Source organism: Nothoprocta perdicaria, unplaced genomic scaffold, assembly GCF_003342845.1.
Source record: "Nothoprocta perdicaria isolate Ctin4 unplaced genomic scaffold, notPer1 scaffold_99, whole genome shotgun sequence".
NCBI lineage: Eukaryota > Metazoa > Chordata > Aves > Tinamiformes > Tinamidae > Nothoprocta > Nothoprocta perdicaria.
The window spans coordinates 623210-636724 of record NW_020456298.1 but is presented as its reverse complement, the minus strand read 5'-3'; the positions used below and the strand labels follow the sequence as shown (position 1 = coordinate 636724).

The window sequence follows — 13515 nt, the reverse complement described above, 5'->3', positions numbered from 1 at the left end:
CGCGGCGCCCGCAGCGACACGGGCTGCTCCCCGTGCCCCGGCCCGCGGCAGGCTCTTGTTAATGCCGTTATTTGTCAGCCGCCGCGGAGCAGGCACTGTGGAGGCTGAAAGGGCTGCGCSGTGGGTGATAATAGTGTTTACTATTAGTTTATTAGTACTAATAGTAGTACTAATAGTAACTAATAGTGTTTAGTTACTCTTTCATTCTTATGGAATAATGTGTTTTTTAAAACTTTTCTCACAAATTAAAAGGAAAGATAGGAGGAGTGGTGTAGGCATAAGACTGGTTGCATGCCTGCCTTCTTTGAGTATACTAGTTAGAAGGTGAGCTCWCTACAGAGTTGTAAAACTGCATTTTATTTTTTTAAAATGCATCTCTTAGCTCCATTCCCTCTGTTCTCTGTCATGTGGATGCGTGAAAGTTGAGGGTAACTTGTCACCTACTGCAGTTTTCTGCTGTGCCCAAAACAAATTCTGCCCCCTTTCACTGTAAGCTCAGATCTCGTTTAGCGGTGATGTGAATCCTTTTTGTTCTTGTAGTGTCTGTGCTGTATTGTAAAGGCAGGATGACATTGTGAAATAGTACCTGTTTTTTGTTTTTGCAGATGATTTGGACGATGCAATTCCAGAACATAATGAATTCCTATTTCCAGAGTATGAAATTTTGATAGAACCTGAGGAACCAGAATCTCCTTCCGACAGCAGCATCGATCCTGAGGATGAAGCAGCAGCAGCAGATGCCTCAGAGAGCCCAGGCAAACAGGAGGAACTCCGAGATATGGACAGTGCAAGTAAGAAATACGTAATGTTGTCTGACGTTCCTGGTGCAGCCTGCCTTGTGGCTGTGGAACATAAAATACTGTGTTATTTTGAAGGGTTCATTGTAGCCTGCCTGTTATGAGAGGCTCATCTGTGGTCGTCCGTGATACCAGCAAAATTCAGCTTCCATAAACAGGGTTTCTCTGTTYGCCGTAGCTGCTTGTACATGTGCTGCTAAGTCATTTGTATGTATGTACCCTGAGATAGAAATTGCTTTTGCAGAGAGACTTGCTGAGCAGTGGGTAGAACCTTGACTGTAGCTTCCTGGCATTGACTTACTGCTCTAGATGGGTACTGCTGAATTCTCCTGCCATGCTGTAGGTTTCACTTGGTGCAGTTACTTGCAGGTACTCTGTTATTTACTCCTCCTCTCCACAAGAACTAGGAGACCTCCAGTACCAGGTTTACCAGACCCTTGCTCTTCCCGCAAGGCAAGGCAGCGAGCGCTGCAGCTCTGGCCTTGCCCGCGTGGGRTTCAGCGGGTTGCCTTGCCCGTGGGTTGAGCAATGAGCAGATTGAGCCCGGGGCCAGCTCTGTGCAGAGCTCCCTGCAGCACTGGGGGTGCCCGGGGGTCAGGGGGCAGCCTTGGGGGCTGCGGGGCTGCCTTGGGGGCTGCCTTGCTGGTGCTCCAGCAAAYGAGAGAAGCAGGGCCCTTGCAGGCTGCGCCTGGTCGCTGCTGGGGCAGGAGGTTGAGTTGAGYGGGTTCGGCTTCATCTGATTAAGCTTTGGGAAAAATATTTAGCAAACATCTGTGCTGGAGGAAAGCTGCTTTGAGAAGACATTGGTCGAGCAGTTGAAGTGTAGGCCCTTTCCTTAAAATACCCACCGTGCGTCTCCAGCTGCCCAGCACAGAGGCATTGCATGGAGGCGGGGTGGAGGAGCGCAGGGTGCTCCAGGCAAAGCTGCTGGGTTCCCAGCGGGCACCTAGGGAGCTCGACAGCTGCCTGGGAACTCCCCAGGGAAGCGAGCGGGAATGGGTTGTGGCAAGGGTGCAACGGAGCCACCTTTCCATGGTGGGAACATGCCCCGGCACGTGCAGAGCTCGGGTGGTCCTCTCGGGGTGCAGTCCCCTGCTGTGTTAGCCAGTAATCGCTCGTGGGCTTTCTCTTGCTTAGGTGGAGCACTGGCCTCCTTAGATGAAGAGACATTGGAAGCAATGGCAAAACATGAGACTGAAGAYGACAAGATCTTCCGGAAGTTTAAGGAGCGAATAGCTGTGGAACCAGAGCAGGTCAGAAGAGCAAAGCTTACATGTTTTCACATGGCATTTGCCTGCGTCTGTGGCCTGTTTCACTGCCTCGCATACCTGCAGTTAGAAATGGCTGTGGGGATGCTGCATCATCCTCCACACGCTTTAGCCAGCATATTTAACCACTCTTGTTTGGATGCAGAACTTGATCCATGATAAAGTAAGAATTTAGCATCTTCTCATCTCACTCGGACAGAAATTGGTCAGGATGAGCAGCACAGGGGCATTAAAGCCAAGGGCAGCATCTGCTCTACTGTGAAGTGTCTCTCACAAAAGAAAGAGGAATTACTGCTCTTCTCCTGCCACCTTCTTGCATTTTCCTTCTCCACAGCAGAACTGCAGAGAAGAGCCGTGTTAGTCCCACTGTGGGAGGAGGCTGGCACAGGTGTCATCATCTGGCATGTGTGAGTCTGGCTTTTGTAAGGCTCACTTTTGCCACCACCAAAGGCTTAAAAAATACAGTCAGAGAAAATAGAGGTCTAGATCTACAAGAGTGGTGAGGAAGGAGATCCTTGCCTCCAGGTAKGAGACCTCATACCTGGAAGCTCGGGGATTAGGGTGCACATTCAGAAAGCAGATCTTCATCTTGGTYTCTACCTGGGCGAAGTTCATCACCTGCTTCTGGTGAGCCACATACTAGCTGATTTCCACCGCTGTCCTCTTCTTGTTARTGCCCCAGTTTCTATATAACTATTTAGATAGTAACTAAACAACAGAGGGTGTGAATGTCTGRAAATGTTCACCTGCTACACACCTTACTACAGCTTTGTGTATGTCAGTAAATACTCATTTTATACCAAGGTGAAAAAAGATAGTCTTGAGAACCTGGATTCCTGCTCCATTTCAGATTATTAGATACTGCAGGGGAGGAGAAGGCCCCCTCTGGGTGTCAAGTGAAAATATTCCTGAAGAAAAAGATATCCCAAATTGCTCATGCGGTGCCAAAAGGATATTTGAATTCCAGGTATGTACATTCATCTAATGATTATAGAGGTAGTGCAGTACAAACATGACACGTTCTAATTTTATAGCTACTGGCTTATATAGTTAGAGTGAGATCATCACACAATAACTACACTTGACTATAACAACTGCTTGCTAGTGTAACTGCTCTTTCTTGTAGGACTTTCACATATAGAAAGTAGGTTTTAATGCTGATAATTTGTCTGATCCATAAAACGGTGCCATTGTGGCTATGGGACCATCTTGTAAGTAATAGGAATCTGGTATTGTGTGGGTTTTTTTTTTTTTTTTTTTTCTGAAGAGGAAAAATATTTTAAGACGTGAATTGGAAATATGCCCAGCTGGAAGTATCCAGGTGTAGAATTTTGAATGCTAGAAGCGTCCTTGCAAGGAATACACTTCCAAGTCATAAGCACACACACACACACAAAATAATTGCAGAGATGTGTTCCAATAGAGATTTGCTTCTCAGTCTGACAATCCTTAGCCATACGGAATTTCCATGGGCAAGTGCTTTAAAATAGATGAGTGCTTTTACTCTGGCCACTTGTTGCTCCTTAAATAAACAAGCAGAGCCATGTTTTTGATTTCTTGTGCACTGAGTACAACACTTGAAAGAATCCAAATATGGATAACAGCCAGGTTATTAAATAAGTTTTGACCTTTTGCACATGGGTGTGAGAGACCCTGAGCAAAGGCAGGGGAAGGGAGACTGGTCAGGAGCGGGCAGTCAGTTGTGGCCTGTCCCTAAACCTTTGCCTTTGCCTTCAGATTATGCCCCAGCTGCTGAACCACCTGCAGGTGGACAGGCTGGGCGAGAGCATGGACTGGGGAACGCTGGYCGTGTACACGTGCGCCGAGAGCTGCAGCCAGGCCGGGGGCTACGCCGAGGAGTTCATATGGAAACAGGACTTCTCTGCGGCCTCCATCCAACTTCCACCCTGCTCCTGAGCTAAAGCACCCGCACCCAGTCCTCGTTTCGGTGTGTCCGTGCGCTTGCAAACAGGTAGCTGCACTGGTGACACTGGTATCTTGTAAGAGTGATTTAAAAAGAAAGAAAAATAGTGGACCTTGGCAGCTGCTCTCCTGCGCCCCAGCGGAACATTTTACTTTAGGCTGCTACTGAAAGCAGATGCTTTTACTGTGGTAAAGTTCACCTCCAGTCTTGCATCACCTCATACAGCAGGTCTGAAYGTTTAAATAAAGATGAAACGTTCTTGGATGGCTGCAAGTGTCCTTTGTCAGTGACTGGGCTTTTGGAACTCAAACTGGTGTCTGGCTTTGTGCTGCTCAAACATTCATTTCCAGGSAAAGCAGATTACTGTAAGGTCAAAGTGCTCATGTTCAGGAGGTGTAAGGCAGTCCTAGCTAACAAACCCAGCGTGCCCCGTCTTTCAGTATGTAACTTAAATCTGAACCCTGTGCCTCAGTGCTATTTAAAAGCATCCAGATTGTTATTGGTCCCCCCCAAGTCAGACGGAACATGTACAGGAATAAAGTCTTAGCAGTCTTCTTCTGGAAGAAGACCAGGACTGTTAAAGCAGAACATGCTCGTTAAACCAGGACTGTTAAAGCAAAACATGGTTGTTGTTGCTTACTAKGAGTAGCAGCATGTTTTCAAGCTGAATCATCTGCCCCCAGTGGTGGAGTTTAAAACCAGCTCTCCTCTGCAGGGGCTGCTCTGGTGTTGGTCTGCCCTAGGSCTGAGGCATGAGAAAAATAAAACCACACCATTGAAGTTACTGGGCCGCCTGCTCAACCGTTCCTCTGGCTATAGCTATACTTACGTGAAAAGATGAAGCTCTTTTTCTGGTSTCAGTGTAATATTTATTTACTTCAGTTCTTTATTCTCTTACGCTGCTCATTCCTGCTCACCAGTGATTCCAGCGCTGATTTTACATAAGCCTTAGGCCCACTCTTGYTTTATGACTGTTTCCATTATGTGAGCAGGCAGGGAGCAGGCAGAGGCTGCCTGCCGCACAAGCTCTCATCATCCTAAAACTTAATTTCCAAAATGGTGTCTTTAACACACAGTGCAGTTAGCAGACATATGTAGCTCTACTACAGCTCAGCTGACTTTAATGAAAACCAGCCTCCAGCAACTTAAGGCTCAGAAATTTCCTGGCAAAGTTTSCAAAAGTTGGCAAATCGTTGGTTGCCACTGCATTGGCTGCCATCTGGAGTCCTACAACAGCAGGGCCAGACACTAGTGCCAAGTTCACTGCCTCAAACAGCACAAACTACTGCAGCACCTAAGTACTGCATCGTCTTTGATATCTTGAACTTGTCCTGCCAAAGGTAAATTATTAAACACCACCTTTCTGGTAAGATCAATGGAACCAATTAAAAAGACCAATTAAATAGTCCAGAGTCRCTACTGTGCATGTCACTGCAGGGGAGTAAAGGCAACTGGAGGAGCTAAGTTCAGGCAGGGTTTGCAAATAGAGAGGGTGCAAAGGCAGCCATAGCTTCATCTGGTCTGGGATAAAGCACAAATTTTGTAAGCTGAAGAGACCATGGTTACATAGAGTTAGTTCTAGATGAAAGGTGAAAGAATGTGGAAGTCACAGAAAGGTTGCTATTGCTGGAAATGCACTACGGGGAAAAAGAAAAAGCAATTTATTTTTAGTTCCCAAGCTCTTAGGCTTCCAGCACAGATCAAAGGGAAGATTATGTACATACTGACTGACCGTAAGGGCTTTGACATTCTACAGGAACACTTAATATAGTGAGACTGTCATAGTTTGTAAAACACAAAGGTAGCAACTTAAAGAAATCCTAGAAGCAAAGCAGAAGTCCCCTCTTCCGGTTCAGTCAGGCACAGCTATTTATGACTTACATTAATGCCTCTGCTGAAGGTGAAGCCATACGTACTCAAACAGTAACTTCCTGGTACTGTAATCTCCTTTACTTCAAGATCCTAGAAATATTCAAGCTAGATGTTGCCAAGGATGTGACTGCTGCTAAGCAAGCCGGAACACTGCTAAGGTCTACCCTAAATGACCCTAAAGTCAGTTACAACCGTGCACGTGCTACTGAAAAAAAAAAACAAACAAATCGGGATCACATAAAAAATGTTCCATGTATTTCACTCTACTATTTTAAAATTCATTAAGACAGTTCCCATACTTGTATAAACAGGATTTATTGTACATGTGGGGCTGAAGGGGTGGGGGAGAAGAGGAAGTATATATATATTATATATGTACAGTGAACCATTTTCATTAATAAATTCTATCTTGCGTAACGCTGGAAATAGGGAATGTGTCTGGCACCCAAAACTAAAATTGAAAAAATTTAAAAACTTAAGTTCTGAAAATTATAAAAACCACGGTTTTATGGAGGAAGTTAAAACATATATACATGGCAATTTAAGTGGTTTATACACTGAGTGACATGGTTGCATTTGTCTTTCAAAACCAACTTAAAGGTTTTTTATTAATAGAACTGACATTAAAACTATTTAAAAGCTATATTATAAATAAAACTTGGAGGGGCTGCTCCAGGAACAGTCCCGTAAAGCAACTCACAGTAACTCAGTAATCAATAATTCAATTCCCCTAGAGCACCAGGGAAATAGGCACTAACTGGGACACAGTCCAAGTCCTGGTGTTCAGTCTCCGTGACAGTCCATCTCCTGTTACTGCTGTGCCATACGCAATACCTCCCAAAATGTACCCCCAATCTCGCCGGAATTCGTAGAAACCGTTACGTCGTCTTTCTGAATCCCTTTAAAATAGGATAGATGTTTTCAAATGCTTCATAGATTTCTGCTCGGACTTTAGCACCTAGAAGAAAAGGGAGTGACGTTACTCCTCTCTCCAGTATCAGATGCTTAATTTTAGCATTTGCAGTGCTTACCTGAATGCTGCATCTTTATGTAAATCCTATGCATTTACATATATATACACACAGACATTTATATGAGTCCCTGTTTTTAGTAACTGCTACACYGTCCACACACTCTGTACAAACCATGCATTCCCAGCCTTCCCACTGTGCTTATTTCAACTTGGCTAGTATCTTGGTGTGAATGCAGGACTTGCCAGTGTGATGTTCCCATGCAGAAGTTCTTGCAGAGGCCCAGCTCTGCAGCAGGGCCCCACAGGATGTTTCCAAAGAAAGGCCTTTGGCCTGTGGAGGTTGTTTTAAGAGCACAAGCCCTGGGAACAACGTCTGGACACGGAGGCGGGCACAGAGATGTGCCGCTCACTAGGGTGCAGGGACTGGCTCCTGCTCTACAGGAGTCTCACACTGTTTTCTAAGTGAGACTCTGCAAGAGGGGAAGAGAAGCGGGGCTTGGAGCACAGAAACACGTCCTTGGCCTTCTGGGTTCTCATCCGCAGAGCACTGCACAAGCTGCCCCTCCCCAGCACCGCCACCCCTAGGGGAAAGCAACCAGCAAGACACACACTTCGAATACCACCGTGTGTTCTGTGCAACGCAGTCTAAATCCCATCTACTGGAATAAGATACTGTCGACTTACCAGTTAAAACCACTTTTCCAGAAACAAAAATAAGCAGAACAATTCTCGGCTTGATCATTCTGTAGATTAAGCCAGGAAACAACTCTGGCTCATAGCTGCAAGAGAAGAGAGCGACACCGATGGCATAAACACGCCAGCAGGTGCGTGTCCCTGTCACCTGCGGCACCACAGGATGGCACAGGGCAGACACAGGCTTCAAGAACAGAGCGGTTCACATCAGCAACATAACCAGGCAGTGATGGAAACAAAGATGCTGATTTCCCTCTGGTCCAAGGGGACAGTCGGAACAGATGTCAGCCTCTYGCTGACCCAGTACACAGCAAGAATGAAACATAAGCAAACCCTTATTTACCTGCTGAACTGCTGGTGGGTAAGCACCAAACCTTCTAATCTGATGGGAAATTTCACATCACAGCTCCCCACCATGTTCTGAATTTTAAAATCCAAAAATTTTGCTGGAAAACCCAATTTCTGGACCACTCTAGCATACTTCCTTGCTGCCAGTCTGGACTGCTCTTCACTGAAGAAAGAAAAGAATATCCATTTTATTCCATTAGTATTACTTGAAACAAACTGCATTATCYACAAATATTTAACTCTGTTAAAATACGACCCTCCCCAATGCACCTCTGAACAAACCAAGTTTTACATTTAAGATTAACAACGAACACTGATTTGTATTCTAATTTTGATCCTGAGACCCTGAATGTAATCACTGTCTATATTACATACATATACACAGATCCATGTCTATACAGTAAGGTACAACTGCATCATTTACACTCTTTACGCTCTCAGAATATCTACCCGAGTCCCTCTAATAAGACAAAACTTTTTCTTTGGGGTAGAACAACCTTGAACTACYGCTGGGAAATGCAGGTTTCTACAGAAAAGCTGTGAAACTCCCCTGCCTTGTTGAGCTGAGGCTCTCAAAGCCGCGTTTATCACAACTGCACGGCCTTACTGGCTTTGGCAGAACTCCATTTGCTTCAGTTTTGTAAACAGCTGAAAAACTCTGGCTGGTTTTCAGCAGCACAAGATAATTAAAACTTTTAAGAGTCAYCAGGGAGAGAAACTGCTTCCACTATGGCTCTGTTCATTCCTCATAACCTCTGCTTGATAATCTGTTCCTTTTGGATTCTTGAATGAATCCACATGAAAGGAACAAGAAGCAGAACTTCTCTCCTGACCGCTGCAGTTAAGCTTGTGCTCGGCTTTCAAAATGCTTCGCTGATCATGTTAGGAACAGATCARACTACAGGGACCAGAGGCTTGGATCTCCCAGCAAACTAAGGAATTGGGAGGCAGCGTGAGCACAAACAACAGTGTTCCCAAACCTCCAGGCCACAGCAGGAGGACAGTCTGGAGCAGCGTTCCTGCACCAGGCCGTGCGTACCTTTTTGCTCCCGTGCACACCATTTTTCCAGAGCTGAATATAAGCGCAGTAGTGCGAGGTTCTCTTATTCTCATGATCACAGCAGCAAAACGCTGAAATGTGAAAGTTGAAACTATTAGTGACATACTGCTGCAAAGCTGTATATTTGCARGAGCATTTGATAGAATATTTCATAGAAACACTAAATCCAAACATACTTAATGGATCATGCCATGACTGGACTGCCATTCCATGGCTGGAATATTTCAGGTAGCGTCAAATACACACACTTAGAGGTAGAGGCAGGCATGAAGGGTATTTTCCATTACATTCCTATTTTACTAMGCTCATTTCCCACTACCCTACAAGCACCATAGAAATAATGCTAATATCTGCAACGTAGAGAAGCCGAACACGTAGAGAAGCTTTCCTCCCCACGTCCTGGCATTTGTTTTGTTAGAAGCAGGAGGGAAGAGTACACGCAAACACCTTATGATCTGCTCTGTATCTTAAATAACTGGGCAGCGTTAGAACACTGCTATCAGAACATCTGGAACTCACACTCAGAAGCCACGTTCGTTGGAAAAGGAATCCACCTGAACTACCACAGTAAAACGCAGCAGCCCAATTTGCTTTATTTTTTTCCATTTTAAGCACCTCTACCTGCACTTACAAGTATTCTCAAACTCAGTAAAAGCGAGAGATGCTAAAAACTGAGTGTATACACACGCRCAGCCCTGTTTGCCTGTTATATTTAACCTAGCCCAGTTCATCGTGCAGCCCCACAGCTCTCCTGCTGACATAATTCTGACAGTAACGTGGGCTACCTAACAACACGCTCGTCAAGCTCTGGCTCAAGTGAGACACTCGAGCAACATCTTCCCAAGAGCTAAGCGTACTGACTACAAGTCAGGCGTGCATTACATAATCCTCCTCTCCCCCTGCTGTGGAAAACAACATTTCATGTCCATCATTCCAGCCTACAGGCTTTACAGAGCCATCTATTCCATAACTTAAGGATTACCACAACAGACTTTTTTTTGCCTGCACTCAATCTCACTCACATTCCATTATATAACGTTGATATAAACTTCATGGTACAGTACAATTATTTCTTACATACACCTGCACACAGGCCTTTAAYCATTTGAGAGCTCAGTTCAGATAAACTGTAGCAAGATCCTGCATTATTAAAACTAAATAAAACAAGAAAAAATCATCATACACCCAAAGAAAACGAAAGCCTTCACACAGCAAGCCAATTCAATTATGCAGAGTCTCAGCGCCAGGCCCTGCGCTGCAGCCACTAGATGCCCAGGGGAGCAGCCCGGCAGTGRGAGCCCCAAAACAACCGGGGCTCCGGCAGCAGCCAAATTCCCTTTTTAGGGGGTAGATCACATCAGGCATCCCAGGCTGGTATGAACTGTGTGACCACAGATAACATGTTGATGTGAGCAGCAGCTGAGCTGAGCTCTGCATCCAAACACGGTACCTACGTATTACACTGTCGGTTGGCTTCTTCATTAACACATTATGTTCTTTCTGCTTCCTATTAATTTGAAGAATAGTCTAAGGTTATTAAAGGTCTCTTTTAAGCACCAGTACACAACTGCATTCATAGGAGGATGTTTTTTCAATCTAGCTATGATGGCATATGACACTCAAAACCTCCGCCTTTGTCATATCTGCTAGAGGATGAAATTCTTCTCTTACCTTGGGGTTATATTCAGCGTTTCGGGCACGAAGCGCAATCGTTTTTAGGTCRAGTTTGCAACCAAGATTAACTGTGGACACAATATTCCTGCAGACAGTTCAGAGAAATGTATTAATTAATAAAGAAGATAGATAAATTTTAAAAATAGAGGCTTTCTCCATACTTTTAACCATGACTAATTTGTTTTATCCAAGTGCTACACCGAGCAGTCTTTTGGCTCAGGTTGTACACCTTTCTTAGAGCCTTTGTTCCCAAAGCACAATGGCCAATCCCTCCTGCTCTGTCAGCTATTACGGAAAGTGCCTCATGAGACAAATCCCTACTTCCGTTTGGCAAGAGAAACTCTTGAGAATCCTCATCACAGTCGGGGGTGTTGCTGGGAACAGGGGGGAAAAAAAGAGGCAGCACTAACATTATCTGAAATTTCCCTTGCTATGCTCTTCAAAGGGGAAGAAAGTCAGTATTCTGAGGGGTGCAGGACTACACAGGAATGACTCGACAAGCAAGACCCATTGCTATGTGATACAAATATGGTCTCTAGGAAACTTAAGATCCTTGGAAAATCATTTTCTAAGAAAACTCTACAACCTAAAGGTCCTTAGCAGAAAAAAGAATAGGAATGACTCTTTCACTGCAGAATTCAGCAGTCTGATTGTCTTTAGGCCTTCCCTAATTTGACACACGGGTCTCCCTATAGCTAAAGCTCACTGAAAATATTTTGATAATTGACCCTAGAACCCTAGTTCTGGTGGTTTTCCCCAATCACACAGCCATGGTAAAGAACCAGAAAACAGAGTGTGGATTATTAAGGTCACTTGCAGCTCTAGCTGCTACAGTTTCTTCCCCTCTACCTTTTCAGCTTCTTTTCAGCTATGTTAGCTCATGTATTCAGTTTAATACCTAGAATTAGCACTAAAGGTCAAACTCTGCTCTGACCTATATGACATCCTGCACTTGTGCATTTAAATAAAGGGTATTTTACAAATCACTGAAAAGCTGCTTCAATTACCATCTTAGTAACAGAAACTCAGCTTAAGAAGAATACTCATATGTTAAAGGAGAGCCATTAACGAATTCTGAGGACCCTGCCTCCTGCACAGGCATGGAGCCCAGCTCCTGCCAGGGCTGTGGCTTCCTCGAGGGCTACTGAGCAGGGAGAAACCGGCCCTGGACGCGTGGCACTCACTGCAGCTGGGGCACAATGCCGGAGCTCTCCGACGCCGGCGTCGCAGGAGTTATGGGAGTCATGGGCGTCATGGGAGAGGGGTAGAGCGGGGTGGTTCCGGGCAGGGGGGCCGTGGTGAGAGTCTGTGAGTGGAAGAGCTGGGGCGCCTGGCCGGCCGTGCCCTGCGCGCCCTGCTGAGACGTGGACTGCTGCGCCGCTTGCTGCTGCTGCTGCTGCTGCTGCTGCCGCTGCTGCTCCTCCAGGAGGGACAGGCTGTTGGTGCTCTGCACGGGCTGCGGCGTCAGGCCCGTGCCGTACGGCATCATGGGGCTAAAGATCGGGATGCCCGGAGTCATMGCGCCCTGCCGGGAAAGGCGGCACRAAATAAAGCACCCGCTCCGCTTGGGGTGCCAGAGAAAACTCACTGCCTCAAGGAGYCTATGAATAAATCACCTCGGTCATTTGATCATATCAGAGCAGAGGCACGGTGATTCGCTAAAAGCAAAAAGCCCCTAAAAACACAGTTCTTGCTTAAAATGAAACCCTCCCTCTACTGATCTCACCAGCTGTCACTGCTCTCCAGCAGCCAGGAGCACTCGTGCATTCCTCACACACACACACAGACTCTGTCCTGGCCCACAGTTCTTAACTGCAATTGTTTGAACGAAGCCACTAGGCATGACACCAAGTGTATTCACACCAGAGTCAGAGTGCACTGGAGACTATATAACGGGTCCAACTTAAATGGTTTCATGCTCAACTCCCCACATTAATATTTCTAACTACTCACTCATGTTTCAGCTCAAGAAAATCCCATATACTTGCACATTTCTTAAAACTCTGCATAYACACGTTCATGGTGCAGCTTGTACATGTGGTTTTACACTGATATTATTCTGTATCTATGCTTTTTCAGATCTGCAAGCACAAAAACTGTAGAGATAACATCCAAGAAAGAGACACTTTCACAAAGAAATTCAGATGACAAGTGCATGTGAAGTCTTCCACTTTTACCTGAGGGGAGGCTAAGCCTTGAGCATACGGTGGCAAGCTGTTGTTCTGATCCATGATCCCAGCTATTTCTTTGGTGATGCCAGAAATATTTCCTTCAATCAACTAATTACAATTACTGGCAAACCCTAGAGGGTTTTAACCCTTTAAAGCATTCCAGCAAAGTTGCTTTTCAGCCAAGCTCACGGCGTTAGGAAAACATCTGCTCCAGGGAAACTTGTGTTGACAGCTTAAAATACTAATAAAAACCTGGAAAGAAAAAGCAGTATTGTGATAATAAGATACAAACAAATGCAAACTTAGCAGCTGCTATGTTATCCATGTACCTGTGCTGTGTGTGTGTGTGTGTGTGTGTGTGTGTATATATATATATATATATGTACCTCATAAATAAATAAGAGACTGGTGCTTCCAACTGTTTGTGTTTGCTCATTTTTTTCCTATAGAAAAAAAAAACATAAAATTGCTAGTCTAATCAGAAAATCAGAAGTAGGAAACCTTCACCCATTTCCTCGTGTAAAACAAAGCACTRACATGTTTCAACCAGTAGCGGCAGGCGCTTTACAAGAAAGAAAGAAAAAACGAAAGAAAGAAAACTGAAAGCCAGTTTAGGGTGCGCTTGTGCAACGCACACTCACGTTTTGTAYGTTTTAAACATGAATTAACCTCTGCCTCCATTGTGGTGCTAAAGGAGCAAACAACGGACATGGGCAATTTAAGAGTTGTATCTTG

The 13515-nt window shown here is 45.1% G+C and overlaps 2 protein-coding genes across 2 annotated transcripts in view; one reads left to right on the top strand and one right to left on the bottom strand.

Moving 5' to 3' along the window:
- PDCD2 (programmed cell death 2) overlaps positions 1–5810 on the top strand; it is a 6676-nt gene extending 866 nt beyond the window's left edge. The window contains exons 2-5 of the mRNA XM_026053380.1: positions 606–791; positions 1935–2050; positions 2916–3032; positions 3803–5810. Coding sequence (XP_025909165.1) covers positions 606–791; positions 1935–2050; positions 2916–3032; positions 3803–3982 — 599 coding nt within the window. The 3' untranslated portion in view covers positions 3983–5810. The remainder of the gene's footprint in view (positions 1–605; positions 792–1934; positions 2051–2915; positions 3033–3802) is intronic.
- A 410-nt stretch (positions 5811–6220) lies between these two features.
- Positions 6221–13025, bottom strand: TBP (TATA-box binding protein). Its single transcript, XM_026053404.1, has 7 exons — positions 12787–13025; positions 11794–12134; positions 10607–10694; positions 8915–9006; positions 7871–8038; positions 7519–7613; positions 6221–6819 (listed from the first exon to the last, which is right to left on the bottom strand). Exons 1-7 carry the CDS (start codon positions 12838–12840, stop codon positions 6740–6742), a joined length of 918 nt encoding a protein of 305 aa, XP_025909189.1. The 5' UTR covers positions 12841–13025; the 3' UTR covers positions 6221–6739.
- Positions 13026–13515: the final 490 nt, after the last annotated feature.